Here is a 25845-nt window from a genome sequence, read left to right as displayed (position 1 = left end):
TACTCACTTCATCCGGGTACCACGAAGATGTATCAGGATCTATGAACATTATATTGGTGGCCCAGGATGAAGAAGGATGTGGTGGAGTACGTAGCCAAATGTTTAACCTGTCAGCAGGTGAAGGATGAGCATCAGCGACCGGCAGGGTTGCTTCAGCCTTTGGGTATTCCCGAGTGGAAATGGGAGGATATTACGATGGATTTTGTGGGAGGTTTACCCAGGACAGTAGGGCTTCATGACTCGGTGTGTTGATAGTGGACAGATACACCAAGTCAGCTCATTTTCTTCCAGTGAAGGTGACATATACTGTGGATCAGTATACAGAGTTATATGTCAGGGAGATCTTACGTCTCCATGGGGTTCCAAGGTCCATAGTGTCGGATCGAGATCCTATCTTTACCTCTAAGTTTTGGGGTAATTTGTAGAAGGCTATGGGGACTCAGTTGAAGTTCAGCACGGACTTTCATCTTCAGACTGATGGATAGTCTGAGAGGAAGATTCAGGTATTGGAGGATATGCTCAGAGCATGTGTGATTGACTTTGAGGGATCTTGGAGTAAGTATCTTTTGTTGATTGAGTTTTCATATAACAATAGTTACCAATCAATGATTGGAGTGGCTCCCTATGAGATGTTGTATGGGAGGAGATGTAGATCACCCATTCATTGGGATGAGATGGTTGAGAGGAACTATTTTGGGCCGTATATGGTTCAAAAGACAAATGAAGCTATTGAGAAGATCCGAGCTAGGATGCTCGCCTCACAGAGTAGACAGAAAAGCTACGTTGATCCCAAGCGTAGGGACGTGGAGTTTCAGGTTGGGAACCACGTGTTTCTTCGAGTTTCACCACTGCGAGGGGTGACGAGGTTTGGAAAGAAGGGCAAGTTAAGCCCTAGGTTCATCGGACCTTTTGAGATTTTGGAAAGGATCGGTCAGGTGGCTTACAAGTTAGCTTTGCCAACGTCGTTCTCAGAAGTCCATGACGTATTCCTTGTTTCCATGCTCCGGAAGTACGTCTCAGATACGACACATGTGTTGAAGTATGAAGATCTGGAATTGCAGACAGATCTATCTTATGAGCAACAACCGGTTCATATTTTGGATCGGAAGGATAAAGTTCTACGCAATAAGATGATTCCTCTTTGTTAAAGTGTTGTGGAGGAATATTAGAGTCGAGGAGGCAACCTGGGAGCTTGATTCAGCGATGCAGGATCAGTATGAGTTATTCAGGTAAATTTCGAGGATGAAATTATCATTAGGAGGGGATAATTATAACAACCCAAAATTACTAATAAGGTTTAAGGGCCTTGATTAGTGTGCCGGGAGGGCATAAATGGATTATGAGTGATTTAAATGATTAAATGCATGCTTATATGACTAATTGGATAAACGTGATGCATGACTATGTGTACTAGTATGCATGTAGGCCCTGATTAGGTTATAAGGGCATATTCGTAATATTGGCCCGTTGAGGGCATAAATGTGAATATCTGTGATAAATTTTGGAGACCACATTATTATGTGGATATATCTGTAACTTGAGACTCAGGGCGATCCAAGTGAGCAATCTAGCGAAAAAGTCACGGTGGGAATTTACCCGACTCGGGGTGAGTCTGGGGGTATTTCTGGGAATTTAGAAAATATATTGGAGATTATTTGATATTGAGGAATATAATTGGTGATTAGTTAGGTGTTAAGATGTAAGTGGTTTATATTAGAGACATTCGAGGAATTAGCAGGAATTGGGAGTAATGACCAAAATGCCCTTAGAATGATTTAAAAGGCTTAGGATTTATGGGAGGGCAAATTGGTCATTTGGTATAAAATCAGGGATAAGTATTACTCTACTTTATGGATTTAGTGGAAGTTGTAGAAAGACTTGGAAGTTAAAGAAAAGAAAAGAAGAAGGAAAAGGAAAGAAGGAAAAATAGAAGTCTCTTCGCTCTCTCGGGTTAGGATTTCTTCTCCTTTTCTTGGGGCCTTTTGGAGCTATGGTTCAGAGGAGGGCTAGGTCAAAGCTTAGCAATTGGGTTCTTGATAAAGCTTGAAGAATAGCAGAAGTTACTAACCCAATTAAGGTGAAGTGTTAAGGTTGTTCTTGAGTTTCTGAGTTTTATTGGCATGGATTTCTGAAACTTGGTTTTGATGGAAATTAAGGGAGATAAACTTGAGGAGCTGATGAGCTTAGGGCTGGAAGGATACTAAAGATAGAATAAGGTTGAATTCCCCACTTGAGGTAAGAAAATATGAGCTTGAACACTTGAATTCTGGACTGTTCTGGTTCTCTTTTGTTGGGTTTTTGAGCTTCATGCTCAGACATGACTTTTTCTTTGTTTTGGGGTGCATGTGGCTAAGTTCTATATGGTTGGGTTGTGTGGGGTGAGATATAGATGATGGCAGGATCATTTTGGAGTATAGTTGTGGTTTGGAAGAGTTTAGGTGGGTTTTGGTTCGAGGAAGTTCGAAGGAGACAAATTTGGGAAGATGAGTGTTGTAACTAGTGCTGTAGCGCTAGTCTTTGGGCGCTACAGCGCTAGGCCTGGGTTGTTTGGGCATTTTAGCTCTGTTTGTAGCTCTATAGTGCCCACTTTAGGGCGCTGCAGTGCTACCCTGTCTCCAAAATGGGATTTTTGGATTATTTCTTAGGGTTTTTGCCCGGGGACTCGGGGTTTGATTCACCACCCTGTTTGGTGGAATTAGGGCTTCCCGAGGGCTCGGGATTGGTCCCAAGGTTAGGTTTTGGGATTGAATTTTGGTAATGGTTCTAACTTATGACTGTGACTAGGTGTACGCTAAGGCTCGGAAGGGATCGTGCTTGAGGGTTGTCATCATTGATCAAAGCTACCGAAATTCAAAGGAAAGAAAACTACACCCAGTTACGTGATTATGTTGGGACTAAGAGCTCCCTATATCTGTATGATGTCATAGATGGTATTATGCCATGGGACATGTGATAAACGACCTAATGGTGCCATAATCAATATTTTTACACAGGACGCGGCTCGGCCACTGGTAGCTGAGGACAGCTTGATAATCACTTAGCTCGGTTTAAGCGGGCCGGAGTCAGTAGGATAAATAGGGGGTGTGACCTAAGGGCGTCGACCAGGGTTATTATTTTTGAATTGGTTATTAATGTTAATTGATAAGCTTGGTATGCTGAATGCCTAATTATATGGATATTATGGACTGTTAAGTATATGGCTATACTGTATGAATTATCTTATTGTTTGGTTGATTATTGTGCTCTGTTATTGTGCTTTCTTGCTGGGCCTTGGCTCACGGGTGCAGGTAAAGGCAAGAGTAAAGTGGACCAGTCCTTAGTGGGAGAGCTTTGAGGCTGAATGTACATAGTCAGCTGATCGGTCGCCACGACCCAGGAGTGGTACAGGACGGGAAAGCCTAAATGTCTGTTTTGCCCTTAGAGTGGCTAGTAGCTGCACCTATAACCTGAAATTTTGTAAATTGTCTTTTAAATGCAATTTCTTTTGGGATCCCATGTATTAAAATGTTTAAATATATGAAATGTAACTTTTGTGACCAAAATCTTTTAATCCTAGTTCAATTATAGTTTCAGTAACATGTTTCCAACTAAATGACTTGATTAGCAATTGCACTTTTATAAATACACAGTGTAACGATCTTGTCTATCCAATGCATTACATATTTAGATATAAGGCATTTAGTGTTATCCAAAAAATTAGCATTGATGACGTGGCAAGTGATCCCTGGACACATGGCTGACACCTGGAAACGGTCTGCTAGAGTATCGACCAGAAGACACATTAGAAGCAGTGTGGCCCAGTCTTACCTGCGACCAGTCTGGTCGATAGTTTTGCATACAAAGCAACATTTATGAGAAGATCTTTGTAAATCCCGAATTTATCTCGCACAATCTCCTGAATATCTGATTATTCAGGAGAGAATATCTGTAACAATCTTTTGTAATCCCCCTTGATCCTATAAATAGCAAAATATAGCTCAAGGAAGGGACTTATGGCTTTTGAATCATTAGAGACTATAGTAATTCTCCTAGCAATATTATATTATTCTTCAGAGGTAAGTGAAACTCATTGAACCCTTGTTCTTTGATCACTCCTTTGATCCTTAGATCAATATCAGTCTAAGCGGACGTAGGTCATTACCAGATCTTGGGGCCGAACCACTATAAAATACTGTGTCTATTTTACTTTTGTCATTACATTTTTCTCTACGCATTCATTCATATCAAACATATTCTGACTCCGTGTCAGTTGGCCAAATCGTGGGTCAACATTCTGGTGCTTTTATTGAGAGCTTGACATATCATTGCTGAGAGAAACCGATGGCGAAAGCTACAAAGAAAACTTGACAGACGGCCGCCGCTGCACCGTCAAACACGCTTCCTCCTCCTCCTCCTGCAAGTGTGGCGGAGGATGAGCCACATCTGGACTTTGAGGAGGAAGAGATGGATGATGCAACGCGGAAGAGTACCCTGGGCGCGTTGCAAGAAGAGCTGGCCAATCTGAGAGCCAGTCAGGAGACTGCTGCCGGAGTTGTGGCTCGACAGCAGCAGGAGATTGAACGGCAGCGGGCGGAGCTAAGCGAAAGGCAGGCAGAGACGGGCCACCGCCAGAACGAAGCCATGGCAGCTCTCGAGGCGGCCTTGCAGCTGGCAAGGAATCGGCCCGCACCTGCTTCGCAACCTGACCAACCTGGTGATGGACCACCCCAGAGGGGTCCTAATCCAAGCCCACCGATCCAGCCTTCGAGTCCGCAAAGGCCCGAGCAGCCTCAAGCTCCCCATGACGACGCCCCGCTGGACCCTGAGGCGCAGCCACCATCCCAAGCTGCTCGGGGTTATCTCCCGCAACAGAGGCAGAATAGGGCCGAGCAGCAGCCTCGCATTCCTAGACGCCATAGGGATGATGGGCCAAACCTGCCGAACAGAGGTCAGTACCCCCTGGTAACAGGAGGGACTCAAAGTTAGGCTCTGCGGTCCGGGGTCCCCCACGGCACGATGATGCACGAGGACACCGCGACCAGCGCAGACCACCCTCTAACGTTCGGGACGGTTCAACCAGGAACGGACATCGAGGGAACAGTCGATCTCACCATAGCCAGTCGAGATTCAGAGATGGCCACGGATATAATGAGGCCGACTCAGGCAAAGGAAATGCCGGTGGGAGGAATGGAGAAAGAGGTAAAGGCAGGAGCCAGGTACCTCAAGATGACCAACCAAATAGACAGGATGTTGGGGGGCAGCCCAGACAAAATAATGTCTTTAACCGGCTCGGGGGTAGCGAGCAGCGGAGAAAAGACAAGGATTTGTGTGACGTACTTAACGATCACCGCGAGCGACATGGCGAGAACGTCCCCCCGGCAACAGAGGCCGCAGCGATTCCTGCCGCTGTGCAGGCTCAGATAGACGCCCTCAACCAGGCAGTGCAACAGCTAGTCGGGGGAAGGACATCCTACATCGACCACGATAGGAGGAAAGGAACTCCTTTCGTACAGAGGATCGCTAATGCCGAAACCCCAAGCAAGTTCAAAATGCTTAACACTCCCAAACTTTGACGGGTATGGAGACCCAGTCTCGCATGTCAATAAGTTTGAAATTCAAATGGACATTCAGAAAGTGTCCGAAGACACTCGGTGCAGGATCTTCCCTGCAACACTTTCTGAAGCTGCGCAGGAATGGTTCTTCAAGTTCCCTCCCACAAGCATAGTTTCCTGAGAAATGTTCGTAAGGGAGTTCTACGGACAGTTCTATGCTAGTCGTGTGCACCCAAACGAAGCAAAACCAACTAGTCAAAATTCACCAGCAGGATGGGGAGTCAGTAAAGGATTACGTCCAGCGCTTTATGCGAGCAGCGGCTGGAGCAAAAACGGTGGGAGACGAAGGCAAGATGATGGCCATTACCGCGGGGGTTAAATGTTGTTCTCCCCTCTGGAAAAGTCTCCGAAAAGGAGTGAGAACTACCCAAGAATTTTTAGACCGAGTTGACCGCTACATCAAGCTCGAAGAAGCCATTGCTGATGATGGAAAGCCCTCGAACAAGGGTAAGAAGGCTGCCGAACCCGCCAAAGCCGCCAATGGTTGCAAACCTAATGGCAACGGCAACGGGAATGGCAAGAATGGTGGAAAACAGCCATATAACGAGCCTTCCACCTCCGACAACAAACGAGCCAAGGGTAATCGTTATGAACCTCGGTTCACTAACTACACTGCCCTCGTTGAGTCTCGGGGGGAGGTTTATCAGGCCACAAGCTCTAGTGTGCCTTACAAAAAACCTGGCCCCATTCGGAAGGATATTTCGAAGAGAGACACTACCAAGTTCTGTCGTTATCATAACGACTATGGACATGACCCCAATGAATGCAACCAGTTGAAAGACGAAATCGAGTTCCTTATTAGACAAGGACACTTGAGAAGATACGTACGGGCCTCGGGAAATTCCCAACGAGAAGCTCCGAGTGGCAACGAGCAGGCATCCACGCACCAGCGCTCTCCACCCTTACAGCCTGCCCCCGTGACTAGAACACTCTTAACCATCTGTGGAGGCCCGCACCTCGCGGGAAATAGCGGAAAGGCCAGACAACGATATGCTCGGACTCTGCGCCACGACCAGGACATCGAGATGATGACTGTGGAGGAACGTGCACCAAAAAAGGCTCGGTCAGAGGAAGGGGAGATAACCTTCTCTGATGGCGACGTCCAACACGTCAGGTTCCCACATTCCGATCCCCTGGTTGTGGGCATCCAGATGGCCAATATGATGGTGAAGAGGGTACTGGTCGATACAGGAAGTTCAGTGAATATCCTGTATAAATCAACACTGGAACGATTGAAATTGTCCGTGAAGGACTTGGAGCCCTGCAATCAAACGATATACGGCTTCTCTGGAGAAGGACTCGCTCCCACTGGATTGATCAAACTCCCAGTAACGACGGGTACAACGCCTGTGACAAGGACATTACTCGCCACTTTTGTAGTGGTCGATTGTCCTTCGGCGTACAATGTCGTTATTGGAAGGCCCATACTGGTTGATTTACGGGCCATCATATCTATGTGGCACCTAGCCATGAAGTTCCCAACAGACGCAAGGGTAGGACGCGTTTTGGGAAACCAAAGGGAAGCCAGGGAGTGCTACAATACCTCGATCACAAAGGCGAAGAGTGGAACGCCGAAGAGCACTACCTCAGATAGGTTGCAGATGGCAGTTGATACACAAGCCTAATCCGGTGATGAAGTCACCAAATAGGGTGTTGCCCAAGGTGAGGATGGAGATTTGGATCCTTGCTTTGGGGATTTTGAAGAAAATGTTGGACCCATCGAGGACCTGGAGGAGGTCCAACTCGAAAAAAAAGACCCAACCAGAGTCGTAAAAGTTGGGAGAAACTTAGAGCTTACCACGAAGAACGCACTGGTGGAATTTTTGCGAAAGAACCAGGAGGTTTTCGCCTGGTCCCATAAAGACATGGCTGGGATAGATCCTGCAGTAATCAGCCATGTCCTGAATATAGGCAAGACCTTTCCTCCTGTGCAACAAAAGAGAAGGCTGCTAGATAAAGATAGATCAAGAGCCTTAAAAGAAGAAGTCGAAAGACTAAAGGAGAATGGGTTCATCAGGGTGGCATTTTATCCATCATGGGTCTCCAATCCAGTGCTGGTTCCCAAGCCTAACGGAAAATGGCGAACCTGCATGGATTTTACTGACCTCAATAAAGCCTGCCCAAAAGACTGCTTCCCACTCCTGAGGATCGACCAGCTGGTCGATGCAACCGCAGGACACGAAATCCTCTTGTTCATGGATGCATATTCAGGCTACAACCATATTAGCATGCATCCCCCTGACGAGGATCACACCAGCTTTCGGACCGATACGGGCTTATTTGTTACAAAGTAATGCCCTTCGGACTGAAAAGCGCAGGTGCGACTTACCAACGGCTAGTCAACCACATGTTCAAGGAGAAAATTGGTGTAAACATGGAGGTATATGTGGATGACATGCTGGTAAAGTCTATGAAGGCAGAAGGGCATGTGGGGGATTTACAAGAGTGCTTTAGTGTACTAAACAAGTACCAAATGAAGTTAAATCCCCTCAAATGTTCCTTTGGAGTTGGATCAGGGAAGTTTTTGGGGTTTATTGTAAATTTGAGAGGAATTGAGGCCAACCCCGACAAGATAAAAGCTCTGATTGACATGAAGTCGCCAGAAAGGATCAAAGATGTACAAAGTTTAACCGGAAGAATCGCAGCCCTAAGTAGATTCATTTCAAAATCCACAGACAAGTGTGTCCCTTTTTTCAATCTACTTAGGGGAAACAAGAAGTTTGAATGGACGGGATACTGCGAGCAGGCATTCCAGGCCTTGAAAGCCCATATGGCACAGCCTCCTATCTTATCAAAGCCAATTGAAGGAGAAACTTTGTTTATTTATCTGGCGATTACTGAAGTTGCTGCCAGCGCAGTGTTAGTGCGAGAGGAGGAAGGCGTACAAAAAGCAGTCTACTATGTCAGCAAGAGACTGATTGGGGCAGAATTAAGATATCCACCAATTAAGAGGTTAGCATATTGCTTGATCCTGGCCTCTAGGAAGTTACGCCCCTACTTTCAGGCCCATCCTATTACAGTTCTAACTGACCAACCCCTTCGGCAAGTCCTCCAAAAACCGGAAGCGGCTGGGCGATTATTAAAATGGGCAGTCGAACTGGGATAGTTCCATATAACTTATTCACCACGAGCAGCAGTCAAAGGACAAGTCTTGGCCGACCTTATTGCAGAGTTCACCGAACTCCCAGATAGCGAGCAGTGCGAACAGCCTGAAGCGCCCGAGCCTCAAGAAGAAACTCCTTCGTGGAGGCTATTCACGGATGGCTCATCCAACGAATCCCACGCTGGAGCGGGAGTGATATTGATAACGCCGGAAGGGCATCGATTTCACTGCGCCATCAGGTTCGACTTTACTGCATCAAATAATGAAGCGGAATACTAAGCACTCCTCGCTGGATTGAGAATGGCAAAGGATATGAGCATAAAGACGCTTGATATCTACAGTGATTCACAGCTGGTAGTGAATCAGGTCCTGGGAGAATACCAAGCGCGAGGCTTGAAAATGGCGGCCTACTTAAATAAGACAAAAGACTTGCTAGCCCAGTTCACGAAGTACACCCTCCAGCAAATCCTGCGAGATCAGAATTCAAACGCAGATGCCTTAGCCAAACTCGCGAGCGCAAAGGATACTGACACCTTGAACATCGTGCCAGTAGAAAGACTGAGTAAGCCGAGCATACAAGCCACGGAATCCAGTATGGAGATTCGGATGGAGGATACATGGATGGCGCCTTTCTTGGAGTATCTGATGAATGGTACGCTGCCAACAAATAGGAATAAAGCCAGAACTCTACAAAGGCGAGCTGCTAGATACATACTGGTCGACGGTGTTATGTACCGAAGAGGATATTCCTTGCCATTACTCAGATGCGTTACACCAGAAAAAGCTACGGAACTAATGAGAGAGGTGCATGAAGGCTTCTGTGGGGATCACGCTGGGGGGCAGAGTTTGGCAAAAAAGATTCTACGGCAAGGCTACTTCTGACCAACTATGAACGAGGATTCGATGGAGTTTGTACGAAGGTGCGATAAGTGTCAAAGGTTCTCGAAGATTCCATGAGCAGCTCCAAACGAATTGAAGCAGATGCAAAGTCTGTGGCCTTTTGCAGTATGGGGGATAGATTTGATTGGATCCCTACCTACAGGGAAAGGCGGAGTAAAGTACGCAGTCGTAGCGGTCGATTACTTCACCAAATGGGCCGAAGCTGAACCACTCGCTACCATCACGACCAAGAAAGTCCTTGACTTCGTTATCAAGAACATCGTCTGTCGATATGGTCTGCCCAAAAAGATAGTTTCAGACAACGGGACCCAATTTGACAGCGACTTATTCACCGATTTCTGCGAAAGACATGGAGTCATTAAAAGCTTTTCTTCAGTTGCCCACCCCCAGGCAAATGGGCAGGTCAAAGCCGTGAATAAAACTCTTAAGGACACCTTGAAGAAAAGGCTCGAAGAAGCTAAGGGAGCGTGGCCAGAGCAATTGCCTGAAGTCCTCTGGTCATATAGAATGTCTCACTGAACTGCGACAGGACATACCCCATTTTCCTTAGCCTATGGATATGAGGCAATGTTGCCTGTCGAGTTAGATCCCCCCTCACATCGACGTCTAACATACGACCAGGATCAGAACAGCCAACTAATGATGGAATCCCTAGACTCGATTGACGAGATATGGGAGAAGGCCCAACTCCGAGTTGCTGCATACCAACAAAAAGTCGCCCGGCACTTTAACTCCAAAGTTAAAGAAAGAAAATTCAACGTCGGAGATTTGGTGCTACGACGAGTTTTCTTAAATACCCGCAACCCTACTGCTGGAGTGCTTGGACCTAATTGGGAAGGACCTTACCAGATTGAGGAAGTCCTTCATCCAGGCACCTACAAACTTGCACGCTTAAACGGAGATCTCATTCCACGTTATTGGAATGGAGAACACCTGCGCAAGTATTATCAGTGAACAGTCCTTTTTAAAGGGCTGGCTTGTAATAATTTTCTCTTTTTTACAAGTTTAGCAAAGAGGGTTAGCCACGTTGTATGGCTAATCGCTCGTATATGTAAGATTCTATTTCAGAATCACTCGTAAAGACATGTTTAGTCCATTTTTAATACGAGATTATAAGGGACTGTGCGCAGCCAATCATTCTTGCCAACCTTTGTGAATTTACATTTACAAGTATTTGTTCATTACGTGTGTTGTTTTGCTGTATTACAAGTATTATTTTTTCACACGAACAGGAATGTTCGAACAGGTCATGGTCAAGGCAAGTGACCAAGGACCTAAAGCTCCTCGATCACTTGGGGGGCATATAAGGCACATCGATAGCAAAGCGTACCATGAGGTATGTAAACACATGAACAAAATGAGTGAAAGCATGCTAAGGTACTTAGAATATTTTTCAAAATTTATATTTTGTTAAATCATGCCAAAGTACTATGCTAAGTTCGGTCATACGGACAAATGTTATAATAAATGAAAATATTATAGCATCGTGCAATCTTTTACACCGCAAGCATCACTGCTTAGATGTAATTGTTCAAGTAAAAGAAAAAAGATTTACTGCCCGTACATCAAAGTTTAAAACGAAAATATTGTCTTTACATCACGACCCGTGGGTCGTATAATCAAAAGGAAAGAAAAAATAAATGAAAAAGTTCAAGAGGCATTTGGGGCCGGAGGGTCCTTGGCAGCATTATGGGTGACAGTATCCTCAACAGCGCTTTCTTCTTCAGCACCAGCCAGGCTTGGGGAAGCAGGAATCCTAGCGTGCCAGCTCAACAGCCCTGATCTCCTCTGAAAGATAACTGAAGTCGGCTCCCTGATTGTGTTTCCAGAAGTTGTAGAAACATCGGAGCGTCGTCTTCTTGTACCTTTCCAGATTTTTGGAGTTGTCAGCCTCCAGCTGCTTCACTTTGCCATCAAGAGTGGCAATGGCCTCGTCCTTGGGTTTGAGCACCTCTTCCAACCTTCTGATTTCGCGAAGGTGGGTGCGGCTGGCATCTTGATAGTCCTGCCTCAACTTTATAGCAGCTTCCTTTGCAGCCTCAACCTCTGACAACCTTGTCACCACAGCGTCCCTCTCTCGAGCCATCGCTTCCAACTCCTTGGCGTGCCTGGCCTCTACAGCCGAAAGCTCCTCGGCTGCCTTCACCTGATACCCCTCAATGGCCTTTGCCTTAGCTTGCTTGATGGAAGCCTGGGCACGGGTACGAGCAGTAGTAGCAGACAGCAAGGCCTGTGAATAAAGAAAAAAGTTAAAGCCTATTGCGAAGAATAAAGGACTAAGGCTTGAGAAACAAAGAAGTACTTACGCTAGAAATTTCATTCAAGGTCCTGTTTAGGATCAGGTCGACTGTCATACTTTCTACCTCGACCATTGCATCCTTGACACGGTCATTTTTCTCAATGTACGCAATGCGGTCCTTTGCTGCTCGTACGGCACGGCCTGAGAGTTTAGCCCCAAGGGTCTCTTCCCGCCTATCTTGCTCCCTGCTGGGCGCAGCCGAAGGAGGGTTCTTTGGTGCCGGAGGAGGGATCTTTGGGGCGGGAGGAGTCTCTTTCTCGACTTGGGCCGGAGGATGAATAGGAGTTTACCCAGCTGGCACGTCCCTGGGAGGGTCCTCAGTTCGGCTCTTCTTGGCCGGTCTTTGGCTTGTTTCGCCGGCCTGTCTCCTCGACGACCTCCTTCGGTGCTGAGGGACTTCTTCTTCCTCCTCAGTGTTGTATAGATCAAAGATGTTGGGAGTAGCCATATCTGCACACAAGAAAAAGCATGCATAAGAATAAAGATAAAGACAGATGAAAATTTTTTATGCAACAGAAAAGAGGTAACAAAGTGAATACCCGAGCTACAACTACTGGTCGCTATACTATTGACTCTATTAGTCATACATTCACTATCTGGCATGAAGAAGTCTGGCCCTAATTTGGGAGTATATGTAAAGTTGCCTTCCCCGTCAAACAAGTGACAGGGAATTGGCAAACTATTCAAAAGTAAAATAGTGTTACCGTTCTCATCAGAAGACTCCCCCAAGTCCACAACTGGCTCTTTGGCCTTTTGTTTCCCCTTGCCTTGGGAAGCAGAAGGCCTTTCTGCGGAAGGATTGCCCGTGGGCTCCCTAATAGTAACCCCCGTTGGCCTCATCCTCCGAGGAGACGCAGGAGGTTGCTACTCGGGAACCCCCTCGGCAGTAGCTTCGTCCACCACGGACCCTCTTGTTTCATGGCGAGGAGCCAGGAGGCCAGAGAGCCTCAGGTTTTCTTCAGTGACCAGGGTCTTGACGCTTTTTGCTGCATCAGTCATCCTGGCCAGAGTATTGGACCTCAACACCATGTCTGGTGTTGGGGTCGGACGTAACCATGGACCTGAAAAACAGATTATAGCTTGAGAAAAATAAAAGGGAACACCTCGACGAAAAGTATCGACCAGTCAAGTACAAGCACTTACCTCCTCGGGCGAAGGCCAGTTGTTGCTGGTTATGTCCGGGGTAAGGAAGTATTCCTTACTATACTGTCCCATGTTCAAGATGTGCGTGGTGTCACTCAGGAATGTCCGGTTGGTCTCCTGGTGACAGAAGTGGAAGAAACCTGTTCCGTGTTGTTGCGGGTTAGATTTAAGGTCAAAAAGATAGTTGACCTCATGAGGCGAAGGTTCTGGCCATTTCTTAAGTTTATACAGGATATAGAGTGCGGCCAACATTCTATATTCGTTTGGAGTTATTTGGAAGGGGGCGACACCGAAATAATTGGCCACCCCCTCGTAAAAAGGATGAAGAGGGAGGTAAGCTCCCGCCTCAATGTGATACCGAGACCAGGCGCTTTTTACACCTCCGGGGAGGTTAGCCCTTTGGTCTGCGGCAAGAATTGTAATGGAAACCCCTGTAAGAGGGTATTTCCTAAAGTAGTTAGAAACCATCCGCATGGTCACTGAACTAGTCGGAGCAGTATACCACTCGACATCAGATAGATTCTGATGCCGAGGGCGGGCCCTAGTTTGGATATTAGGGTCAGGGATTGGATTTTCTCGACCACTGGTCGAGGGAGCCCTAGCCTGCGAATCAGGCTGGGCAGGATGGTTTGGACTGTTTTCAGACTCAGGTCTTTTCTTGCCTACTGATTTTGAACGAGCCATTTGAGGAGAAGGACGGGGTCTAGAAGAGGACCGTGAGAAGGGAATCTCGTGGACTCGGTCGGCCGGTTCTTCTTCACCCTCGAGCAGCTGGGCGAGAAGGTCGTTGTCAATGGGCCGCTCACCTCCCCACAAATCTGGCATCAATGTCTGCAAACAGAAGAATGGGGAGGTGAGGATAGAGAATTTTCAAAAGCTTTTTAGAATAACGTTGGTCGAGTATAAAAGTTAAGCTTTTATACAACAGCATTCTAACAAAAAGCTAAATTTTTCTACACGAACAGTTTGAAAAACAGATCAAAGGGTGAAAACAAAAGTTTTTCTGAGAAAGCTTTTTCAAGTCCCCTTAGGGCGGGAAAAACCTATTTTCCAACTAGCCTAAAGATCGAACTTTTACTTCGATTTTACGTCCTGAAAAGCATGATCCTGAATTTTAAACTAACTCATAACTCTATTCTGCCTACAAGCGTCTCAAACCAGAAACAGATAAACTCAAACAGTCCACATACAGAAACATACGCCACGAAAATTTAAAGCATGAGAATTCAAAAACTTACCAAGAAAATGATCGTGGAGATGGAAGAAAGGTCTTCGGAGATCAAGGAACTCTCGGTCTGAGTCTTGGAAGTGCAGGAGAACAGTCTCCAGAGAAGTTTAAAACTCTGGTTTTTAGGGTTTCTTGCAAAGACAGTGGCGTGCGTAAAAAGAAAATAAAGACTTCGAAGGTCTTATATAAGTTTGTTTGTGGCATTAAAAAGATGTAATCATCAGTTTCCCTTTTCTCAAAGTATGGGGAAGCGGGATGGCCGTCAAAATCATTTCTGGGGAGCCGAAAGGACGTGATTAGACAGAGGTAGGTTACTTTTTCCAAGAACACACGAAGGGTTCTGACACGTAAGACGGGGTTACCGAAGAGTCGTTCGTCCAAAAGTTTATTTTACTGCTCGTGATAAAAAAACTTGGGGGGAAAATGTTATCCAAAAACTTAGCATTGATGACGTGGCAAGTGATCCCTGGACACGTGGCTGACACCTGGAAACGTTCTGCTAGAGTATCGACCAGAAGACACATTAGAAGCAGTGTGGCCCAGTCTTACCTGTGACCAGTCTGGTCGATAGTTCCGCATACAAAGCAAAATTTATGAGAAGATCTTTGTAAATCCCGAATTTATCTCGCACAATCTCCTGAATATCTGATTATTCAGGAGAGAATATCTATAACAATCTTTTGTAATCCCCCTTGAGCCTATAAATAGCAAAAGATAGCTCAAGGAAGGGACTTTTGGCTTTTGAATCATTAGAGACTAGTAATTCTCCTAGCAATATTATATTGTTCTTCAGAGGTAAGTGAAACTCATTGAACCCTTGTTCTTTGATCACTCCTTTGATCCTTAGATCAATATCAGTCTAAGTGGACGTAGGTCATTACCAGATCTTGGGGCCGAACCACTATAAAATATTGTGTCTATTTTACTTTTGTCATTACGTTTTTCTCTACGCATTCATTCATATCAAGCATATTCTGACTCCATGTCAGTTGGCCAAATCGTCACCGTTACACTGGGATCCCATGTATTAAAATGTTTAAATATATGAAATGTAACTTTTGTGACCAAAATCTTTTAACCCTAGTTCAATTATAGTTTCAGTAACATGTTTCCAACTAAATGACTTGATTAGCAATAGCACTTTTATAAATACACAGTGTAACGGTCTTGTCTATCCAGGGCATTACATATTCAGATATAAGGCATTTAGCATGCTTAATCAATAATCAGATGCATAATTATAATCATGCACAAATACAGAGACTCAAGCTCTAATCAATCTCAATTTCAACATTCATGCCATGCCCTAATCTCATGTATCTTATGCATCACATACTAGGTGCAGTTTTCTTACCTTTGGTCCAAGAACAGGTTACCAATAAACGAGCCACAAGCACGATCCTGATTCCAATCCCCTAGCAATAACCTAGTCACAACTATAATATAAAACCTAATCAAAATGAGTAATTAAATACTTCCAAACCCAACCCAAGCCTACGGGACGTCGAATCCCACTCAACTGGGTAGTAGGATCGATCCTAGGCCTTTAGAGTTAAGTTCCCACGACCAAAAACCAAATCTAGCAAACTTTTCCCTTAAGCACCGCGACCCTCTAGACACCATGCCGCAGCCCGCCTCCCCCTTTTCAAGCCTGGGCCGCGGCGCCCTAGAATAGGGTCGCGGCCTAACCACGAACTAGCCCAAAAAACCTCGTTTTCTCCTTTTAAAACCTTCCCAAAACCTACCCAAACATCTCCAAATCCAAAAATCAAAGTTTCCAAACATCCCCATGATCCAAAACCAACAAAACCAAAGTTTCAATTCAATAAAAAACTCATCAAAACACAAAATTCAATTCAAACTTATAAACTTAGAACTTAAGACTTGAATTACCTCCGATTGAGTTGTTTCCCAGCTGAATCCTCTGGCTAATAAGCTTCTAATCTTCCCTAGAATCGCTATGCCTCGATCATTTGAATCCTAGTCCTAGAACTCAAGTTTCCTTCGAAAATGTGATCGGGTGTCAAAAATGGAACTTTGAGGGAGAGAGAACATTCTGAACGTTCTTTTTATTTCTTAACAGGTTACTTCAAGTTAAAGTAGCCTCAAACAAATCCTAATGCTCGGGGTCCGGAAAACGCCCCCGGGGGTAAAATAGTCAAAACTTCTAGAATTTTCGCCTGATCTTAATAACTCCAAATTTATCATCAAATAGTATTCCCATTACCCAATATCTCAGTAATGTGCTAAATACCCTTTGACTCACTCCGAATCAAGAATAAATCCTGTTGTGACTTTCCCACTAGCTTACCTCCTAGGATCGTCTCGTGCTGAGTAACCCTAGCATAACCAAATAATAATGAAGCACCACACACATATGCCCAAAATGGCCAAAATATGAAAATTACCCAATTAATCATAAATGGGTTCACATGCATATTTAATACACCTAAACATGCATATAATCATTTAATTGCATAATAAGTCAATTATGCCCCTCCCGACCTCCTAATCAAGGTCCTAAACCTTATTAGGAAATTTGGGGCATTACAACTATCCCCTCCTTACAGAAATTTCGTCCTTGAAATTTATCTTAACCGCCCGAAATATAAATTCCACACAACTGATTCTAGTTTCCCAAGCCGTTCCCTCGACCTCACTGTTCATGTATCATACCTTAACTCAAGGTATAAGTTTGTTCCTCAGAACCCTGTTCCTTCTGTCAAAATCTGAACTGGCTACTTAGCCTCAATCCCCAAATTCTCAGAACTCAACACATGAGTCTCTTCTAACCCATGTCCTCAACATAGAAATATAAAAAAAAAAGTACACTGTATACAACTGACAGTGCCAAAGATAAAGCCAATCCGAGATCGACCTGACTGGTCCTATCCAAGATTCAAACAGTCATACTAATCTAGGGCTCAACTTGCCCTTATCTCCTCACCCCTTTCCATGGTGATATTTTAAGGAAGATACAATCTTCTACTTGGAACTTCGTGTTCCTGCATCTCAAATCAACATAACTTTTCCATTTACTCTGAAAAGCGAGCTTCCAAGCTCCAACCTTTTCAAAAACCTCAATGGTCCCCTGAACTACCTCGGGATCCAGATATAATATCTCATTCATCTTATAAGGTACCCCTTCAATAATAATTGGATAACCTTTCTCTCTGATTTACCATTAGTCTGAGAGTAATAAACTGTATTAAATTCCAACTGTAAATTTACAACCTTCTGCAACCTTCTCCAAAACTTGGAAGTAATAATAGAGTCTTCATCTAATAAGATGGACCTTGAATTCCCATGAAGGCATACCACCTCTCTCACACAGATCTGAATATTGATCAATGGTATTACTCATCCTTATTGATAGAAGTGGCTCACTTTAAATACTAGTCCATAACGACCCAATCCAAATCACGCTCACCCACTATCCTGGGCTGCCCCACCGCGAAACCCATCACGATGTTTATTTATTTCCACTATGGAATGCACAAAGGCTATAATGACCTTACTAGTTTTGATATTCTGTCTTGACCTGCTAACAAGTTAAGAACTTGGCTACATATTCTATTACGTCCCTCTCCATCCCAGGCCATCATTATAAAACTTTCAAACTTTGGTACCTTTTCCCAACGTTGTATGAAGAGAAAAAGATAGTAGTATAAGATTCATCCAGAATCTCCCATTCAATCCCAGTGTCCATTGGATCCCAAGTCTGATCCTTATACCACAATAAACTTATATCTGACACTATATAATCCTTAGCTAATCCAGCTAAGACATTCCCCTTAATTTTGCCATATGTGGTTCACTTAAATTTCTTTCCTTTGATCCTTTCCAAAATAATAATCTCAAATGTAAAAATGGCCACCTGGCCCACTAGTAACTCTGCTCTAGTTCTGGTCAGATCCTTTAACCAACATGATGCATATGAAATTCATTTTCCCTGTCACTGAGGTGCCATAACAACCTACAAACTGGTTCTGATATATAAGTAGACTCAGAACTCTTCCACAAAGTACATATAACATCATACCCGTCCAAGGAAACTCCTACCCTCTAAGGCGTTCCTTGATCCTCGCAAATCTCCAACTGAGAGTATACCACAATATCATCGATCAAGACGATCACAAATCCAATTCAGATAATTCTTTGAATATTATGTTCCTCTGATTCATAAAAACAACTTGGCATTAACCAACTTCTCAGAACATCACCCAGCACTCCCAGTGCCCTTATCTGGTATAACATCAGTCTTCTGCATATCCTTCTCCCTGATCTCTAGCTGGTAATAACTAGATCAAAGATCCACCTTGGAGAATACTATCTAACTCAATAATTGAGCCTTTAGGTCTTACAACTTTGTTGAAACCGTTTAATACAGTGCCGTAGACCTAGTTCCATTTCTGACACCAATCCAATCACCATTTATCTTTTTATATGAAAGGTAACCCTGGCAAATCACTTGGAAATACATCCAGAACTTCACAGACTAATCTAGTTTGTCCTAACCTCGCTGGCACAACCTAAGTGGTATCCACCACACTAGCTAAGATTTCTATGCATCCTCCTGCAATAAATCTCTAGCTCTAAATACAGATGTCATAAGCATACAAAATCCATGCACAGTGCCAGCTACCACAAGGGTCTCCCACTCTCAAACTCAAGAATTACTATCATTTCCTTTTGATCTAGCATTTCCCCACACTTGATTAACCAATCAAAATCCAGGATCATACTAAAGTCAGTCATAACCAACTTTATCAAACCAATTGATGAGTCCTTTCCATCATAATCTAACTCATCACAACATAATCATGCAATCTACATATCATCTTTATGCCTCTCTATATGCAACAAACAAAGAAATCGCATGGTAAAAAAACCAGTCAGCATAATACAAAAATCAAAACTAGAAAGCTGACCTGCCACCTTTGAGGAACCAGTCTCAGTCTCAGTCTCCGACTGCTTTGGAATGAACACTCGAGCTGGAGTCAAGCGGTTCATCCCCTTTAGCTCATTTGTCTCTCGACTTGGGCAATCCCTTTTGATATGCCCAACTATTCCACATAAGAAACATGTCTTTGGTCGGCACCCTTTCAAATGACGCCTTTTGCACCGAGCAAATATTGGATATGTCCTCCAGTTCTTATTTTTTCTTTCTCCAATAAGTAGAGATATCAATGCCTGAGCTCCATGCTCTCCGGCACTCTCCTTTATAATCTTATTTCCTGTGCTCCCAACAGTAAGAGCCTTCCCTACCACCTGAGCATAGGTAGAGATTTCATGCACTGGGGCAACTCTAATGCCCTGAGCTATTTTGGGATTTAATCCCTGGATAAACCTTTCCTTCTGAGCTACATCTGTGGGGACCATATCAAAAGCAAACTTGGCTAACCCATCAAATTTTTTAACATACTCGGTTACTATTGCATTGCTCTGAACCAAGTTCATAAACCCATTCATCTTAGCAGTCTTAGCTGCATCACAGTAATATCTCTCATTGAACAACTGCCTAAATTCTTTCCAGTCCATCACAGCTATGCCTCATGTCTGGGATACTACTTTCCACCATGTCTGGGCATCATCCCGCAATACATATGTCGCATAGATCACCCTATCGTGACCCAACAGCCCCATACTGTCAAGAATGGAACTGATCATGCCCATCCATTGCTCAACTCTGAATGGATCTAGGCCTCCCAAAGACTGGAGGGTAATAATTATGGAATCTTCCACAAAGAAATTCCCATCTATTCTCAACCCTAGGCTGAGCCAAAACTGGTGCCACTTTGGGCATAGAAAAGGAAGAGGTGTTCCCCGACAGATTTCACTGTTGCTTTAAACACCTAATCTCTTCCTCTTGCCTCTGCAATCTTAATTGCATATCTGTAAGCACCTGCTAGAAATTCTGAGGGGTAGGTGAAGAACTCAAACTCAGGCTGTAACTCCCAGCCTCTGTATAATTATCACCATGCCTCATTATCTACCTTGGATACATATCTAATGATTGAATCTGTAGTCAATAATTTGACCCATTAAATATGATGAGCATATCAAGAGCGTTCCCCACGAGATCAGTCTTACCACACTACAATCACCACTACTACAAAAAAGTTTTTTAGGACTAGCATTGTGAGTTCTAAAAAATTTTTTAGGACTCGCAGGGCGCGAGTCCTCTATGCGAGTCCTAAAAAATCTAATTGAGTGCCTTTAAGTAATTTTTTAGGACTCACTTTGCATGCCCTTAAAAGTATTTTTTTTTTTTAAATGCAGCTACAATTTTCATTTTGATTTAGAAAAAATATATCCCTTTGAGTGTCCAAAATGTATTACATATGTTAGTTTTCTAAAATTTCAAAAGAAAATACAACAAAATAATTTCTTATTAATTACTCAAAAATATAATTTCAATATTTAGTCTACTCGGCTTACAAAATCATATTACATGATAGTTTATACTACAATCAAATTCTATCATCACCAAATATTAAACAAAAAATGTATACAATGTAAGTGAAATATATTTTTTATTCTAAAAACTTTAACTGCCAATGTTGTCTAGTATTGCACCAAAGAAATGCATCTCAATATAGACCTGCACATTATAATACATTAAGATAATATATATTTATATTGTTCATATAATTTAACAATAATTAATAATAAAATAAACCATAAGCTTGGTTTTGGTCATGTTCAGCTGGAATTATATAATATGGTCAAGTTACCCTTATTTTAATATCATATACAATAAATATTAACTAATCATACTTTTCTTAATATATGATTAACACAGCCAAAAATGTTATCTGCGCCAATGCTTATCAGTTGCTTGATTGGTTTCTAATCAACATTATATAATTGTATATTTTTATATTAATAGCTTCTTATATAATGGCCAGTAATACAATTTATCACCTTTGTCAAATTTGAGCTTGTTTCAAAAGCACACATCTATACTAACAAAAACAGTTGTTTCTCTCTTCTACATGAGAAGCTTTTCTCATTTTATAGTCAAAATTGAACTCTCAATGTTTTTGTAGCCAAAACAGAAGCAATCTCATCCCTAATGTCACTCTTCTTACCAGACACACATTTGTTTATGGATTTTGGAGTTGTAAGTAATCTTACCACCCTTGTCTTTGTAGGAATTTCTGGAGACAGTTTTTCCTCGTCCCCTATGCACTGCCGATATAGCGTGTTTCCTCTGCTTGTTTAAGCTCCTTGCCAGTTTTGCCTCATCTTCATCTGCGGACTCATCCCCCCTGAACAATAAAAAAACAGACAAAACAGTAAGAGCTTTGTAAATCATCAAGAAATATTCAAGTTTCTTGACTATATTTCTTTTTGGTTTATATTCCACAATGAATGTTAATGGTTATGGAACTTGAATAATGATTCTCAACAAAAGCTCCGGAGGGATTAATGATATGTGCATACACAATTTACACCAAAACATTACACATATAAGTGTGGCAAGTCCTTTTAACTTAATGAGGCTAATCCAAAATAAATGTGTGATTAGTAGACAAAACTTACCATATAGATGTGTAATGTTATAGTGTAATTTTTTGTGCACGCATCATTACTCTCTTACTTTTTGAACTGAGGGTTACCACATGCACTGCAACGCTTGGCTCCAGATATCACAAGTGCACATACAGCAAATAAAAATATATCGGCTTTTACTCATTACACTATATGTATGTCTACATATCTTTTCAATTCCTTTTATCCCCAAAAAGCAGTTAATAACAGAGTTTAATGTATTTTCAATATTGAAAGGTCCCAAAAGTTTGCATGCATTACTACAAAAAAGTTCGCTTGTCCTAGGTGATAAGACATATTCATCATGTGAAATATTTACACCACATATCGGCAAGTACCAAATTATAAGGCTATACTTACTATCAACAAAAACATATAGATTTAATGACATCTGGAGACTTAAAGATGATCAAATTAATTTATAGATAGGAAATTATAACTAAACTAAAAAATAAAGTGATTTCTAGGATAATCTCAAATCAATACTCATCTATCAGATTATGCATTTAAGAAAGAGAGAAAAAGGAGAGACCTCATCGTCATTTGTATCTTCAGTTTCAGGTATGCTGCTTTCACCTGCTTAGTGATCATGTTCTTTGTCCTTGAGCTCCCCTGCCTCCGCATAATCTATTGTTTGGTCGTCCTGAATTAAAAAAGATATATAAAATAAGACTAATATCTCAAGGCAAATTTATTGAATTGAAATTAACGCCATTAAAATAAGTTTAAATAAAGATGAACATACTATCTAGTTTTCATTAATGAAATTCCAGTTCTTATCAAGAAAATACAAACATGGAAATTTCCTGACATTTTGTTTTATATTTCAACCGAAATTTTGGAAAAAGAGTTCCAAATTTCTTCATAATAATTCAAACAAATGTCTAACTTTGACATGAGTTTTGACAAGCAACAAATATCATCCCAGTATGTGTAGTATAATATAACTTTACCTGATCTTCCAAGTGCAAGGAACCAACACCTTCTTCGATGAACTGTAAATTAAAGAATTTATATTTAAGGATACTTTAAAGGCACAAATGGAACCAAAATAAATAAAAAAGAAGTGACATAGCACCATACCTTTTCAATGTCTTCTTGATCCTTTCTACTAAAACCACTAGCAGCAAGTTCCTTGTCTAGAAAAATAGCATCTTTCGATATTGAAGAAAAGCAAAGTCTGTTGCTTTCATATGTCCCAACATCTTTGCCATCAGCATCCACAGAGACATAATCACGCAATGCCTATTACAGTCCAATACACTAAAAGAGTGTAGAATAAACACTTTGCTCATGTGTCTATACGAACAACACTACAGACCAATACACTACAAAAATTTTAGTTTCTTTGATTAGAGAAAAAGAAGAACGCATACCTTTCGAGCCTCTGAGTCGTCCAGCCCCAACGAGCCACCAATCCTCCGCGTTGTCCAGCCCCAACGAGCCCCCAAGCCTCCATGTCATCCAGCCCCAACGAGCCCCCAAGCCTCCACGTCGTCCAGCCCCAGAGCCCACACCAGCCCTAAGCCACTCCGTCGTCCAACCCCTCGCAACCCCCGAGCCTCTGTCGATCGAGCCCCTCACAACCCCCAAGCCTCTGTGTCGTCCAGCCCCTTGCAGCCCCGAGCCTTTGTCAATCGGTGAGAGAGAGTGCGACTGAGGGAGTTCGTTGAGGCTAAGGGAGAGAAGAGAGATAGGCTGAGGCTGAGAGAGAAGAGAGGAGAGGCAGCAGAAAGAGAGTGGGAGTAGGCGGCAGAAAGTTTTAGGGTTTTTAATTTTAAAAATATTAAAAAAAAATTAATAAGTTATTTTTTTACTTGAATAAGTAGTTTTTATTAGTTTAATAAATATATTATATATTTTTGTATTGGTTAATAGATTTTTCAGTTAAAAAAATATTTATATATATAAAAAATATTTAATTAATTAAATGATATAATAGATATTTTATTAATAGCTAATATTATATATTATTAATAAATTGGGAAAATTATTTAAATAACTTATTGTTAACTTATTACAAATTATTAGGACGCGCAAAACGAGTCTTTAAAAGTCTTTTAGGACTCGCAAAATGAGTCTTTAAAAGTCACCATTCCTAATTTTTCAGCCCATGTGTTTTTAGGACTCGCAAAGCATGTCCTTAAAGAGTATTAAGGACTCCCAAAGTAAGTCCTTAAAATTGTTAAGTAAAACACTCATTTTTTAGCCCAGATATTTTTAGGACTCACATATTTTTTTAGGACACTCATTGTGAGTCCTAAATTGTGTTTTTTCAGGACTCTCAATGAGTGTCCTAAAAACTCCATAAATATTTTTAAGGACTTGCATTTATGTGCGTGTCCTAAAAAAGTGTCCCGTAAAGGGTATTTTGTAGTAGTACACAAACCACTGTAGTGTTAAAAACATGCACATGGCATTCATACATCAATCATAATCCCTACTCTTCCAATATTCACCTCATGCTTCCAACTCTAGCATGCAAATATCAAATTTATATATTCACGGAGCATGTAATCATATTAATAGTCCAGAGCCAGGCTCCATCAGAATCTAATGCTCCCTAATACAATGTGCAGGTATAGCATTTACATTCTATTTAAACAGTTAAGCACATAACTATAGAAATAGTTACCATTCCCTAAGTGAAGCTATCTTTAGTGACGAGTTTACATGCCCAGCTTGTCTTCAGGAACCCTTAACCTTGGCTCCTCTGATACCAAGTTGTAACGCCCTAAACTCCAGGGACCGTTACAGTGTGCATTTTAAACAGTGCTAAACTCGCTAATTGAGTCATTTGGCCATAATCATGTAACTAAGTATGATTAGCGGTTTAGGGTTAAAATGTTTGGTTAAGATATAATGTTTCACTAAAACATTTAACGTATACATTGGGATCCCAAAAATATAATTAAGAGGTTAATTACAACAAAAGATTTACAATCAGCTGACCTAAGCTGCAAAATCGGGTTTAACCCTAGTTCCTCTTTCAACCCTCGGCCGTGGTGGTCGAGCAGCCGCATATGTCAACTCAAGGATGGTCCAACTTTCTTTTGCCTCTACCTGCACCACATAGCACCCGTGAGCCGAAGCTCAGCAAGAAAACTTAATATGCTCGTGAACAAGTAATAACATGTTCCTAAGCCATAATAGGCATGCCTAGCAGTAATAACCCTACTCATGCATGCAAGCAGGTACAAATAAATGTTTTTGGAATTTTACGCTCTGAGTAGATGACTAATAAGTCTCTCCCTCTGAGGTAGATTACTAATAAGTCTCTCTGAGGTATACGACTAATAAGTCTCTCTAATTAGTTGACTAATAAGTCATTCTCTGTTTAGTTGACTAGTAAGTCTATCTCTGTGTAGATGACTGATAAGCCTATCTCAGTTAGATGACTGATAAGTCTATCTCTGTATGGATGACTAATAAGTCCATCCCAGTTCGATGACTGATAATTCTATCTCAATCAGATGACTATTAAGTCTATCTCTGTCAGATGACTGATAAGTCCATCTCGGTCAGATGACTATTAAGTCCATCTCGATCAGATGACTAATAAGTCTATCTCGGTTAGATGACTGATAAGTCCATCTCGGTCAGATGATTGATAAGTCTATCTCGGTCAGATGACTGATAAGTCCATCTCGGTCAGATGACTAATAAGTCCATCCCGGTCAGATGATTGATAAGTCTATCTCGGAGGTCCCATACCCTCCTAGCCATGTGACGTGTAAGTCACCTTAGCCTTTTGGTTCTGGCTCTAAATAACTAGCCTTTACACTAGACAAGCACTTTTGTTTTTTTTCATCGAACTTGAGGTCGGTCTGGCATTAATGCTCATGATGAGTCATTCAATGAAGATGTCGATTAGATCTAAACTTTATCGGCTCTGCGTTCATGACGCTTATGCCGCTCCTGACTCATAGGTCAGTAACACACAACCAGTGCTCAGTACTACTGCCAAACTTGACTAGTAAGTCACAGTTTCATAGTCAATACTGACACCAATGTTGATCCCTGA

The 25845-nt window shown here is 42.3% G+C and overlaps 1 protein-coding gene and 1 long non-coding RNA gene across 3 annotated transcripts; both read right to left on the bottom strand.

Moving 5' to 3' along the window:
- Nucleotides 1-10972: 10972 nt before the first annotated feature.
- On the bottom strand, nucleotides 10973-12665 carry LOC133804052 (uncharacterized). The gene is made up of 3 exons (XM_062242200.1): nucleotides 12598-12665; nucleotides 11901-12343; nucleotides 10973-11824 (listed from the first exon to the last, which is right to left on the bottom strand). The coding sequence occupies exons 2-3, from the start codon at nucleotides 11964-11966 to the stop codon at nucleotides 11351-11353; spliced, it is 540 nt and encodes a 179-aa protein (XP_062098184.1). The 5' UTR covers nucleotides 11967-12343; nucleotides 12598-12665; the 3' UTR covers nucleotides 10973-11350.
- A 7973-nt stretch (nucleotides 12666-20638) lies between these two features.
- LOC133804053 (uncharacterized) lies at nucleotides 20639-23570 on the bottom strand. 2 transcript variants are annotated; one of them, XR_009878280.1, is made up of 6 exons: nucleotides 23198-23570; nucleotides 22905-23084; nucleotides 22775-22816; nucleotides 22354-22464; nucleotides 21405-21538; nucleotides 20639-20868 (listed from the first exon to the last, which is right to left on the bottom strand). It is a non-coding gene; the product is annotated as an uncharacterized LOC133804053 (long non-coding RNA). The 2 variants fall into 2 exon arrangements; XR_009878279.1 differs by lacking the exon at nucleotides 20639-20868 and having other exon boundaries at nucleotides 21327-21538.
- Nucleotides 23571-25845: the final 2275 nt, after the last annotated feature.

This window comes from Humulus lupulus, chromosome X (assembly GCF_963169125.1).
Source record: "Humulus lupulus chromosome X, drHumLupu1.1, whole genome shotgun sequence".
Lineage (NCBI taxonomy): Eukaryota > Viridiplantae > Streptophyta > Magnoliopsida > Rosales > Cannabaceae > Humulus > Humulus lupulus.
Note: the sequence above shows the minus strand (reverse complement) of the source record. Positions and strands in the feature narration are given on the sequence as shown.

Coding starts and splice junctions, on each gene's coding strand:
- LOC133804052 (XM_062242200.1), bottom strand. CDS start 11,966: ATGGTCGAGGTAGAAAGTATGACAGTCGACCTGATCCTAAACAGGACC. Junction 11,825..11,900: donor CCTTGAATGAAATTTCTAGC/GTAAGTACTTCT, acceptor CTTTATTCACAG/GCCTTGCTGTCTGCTACTAC.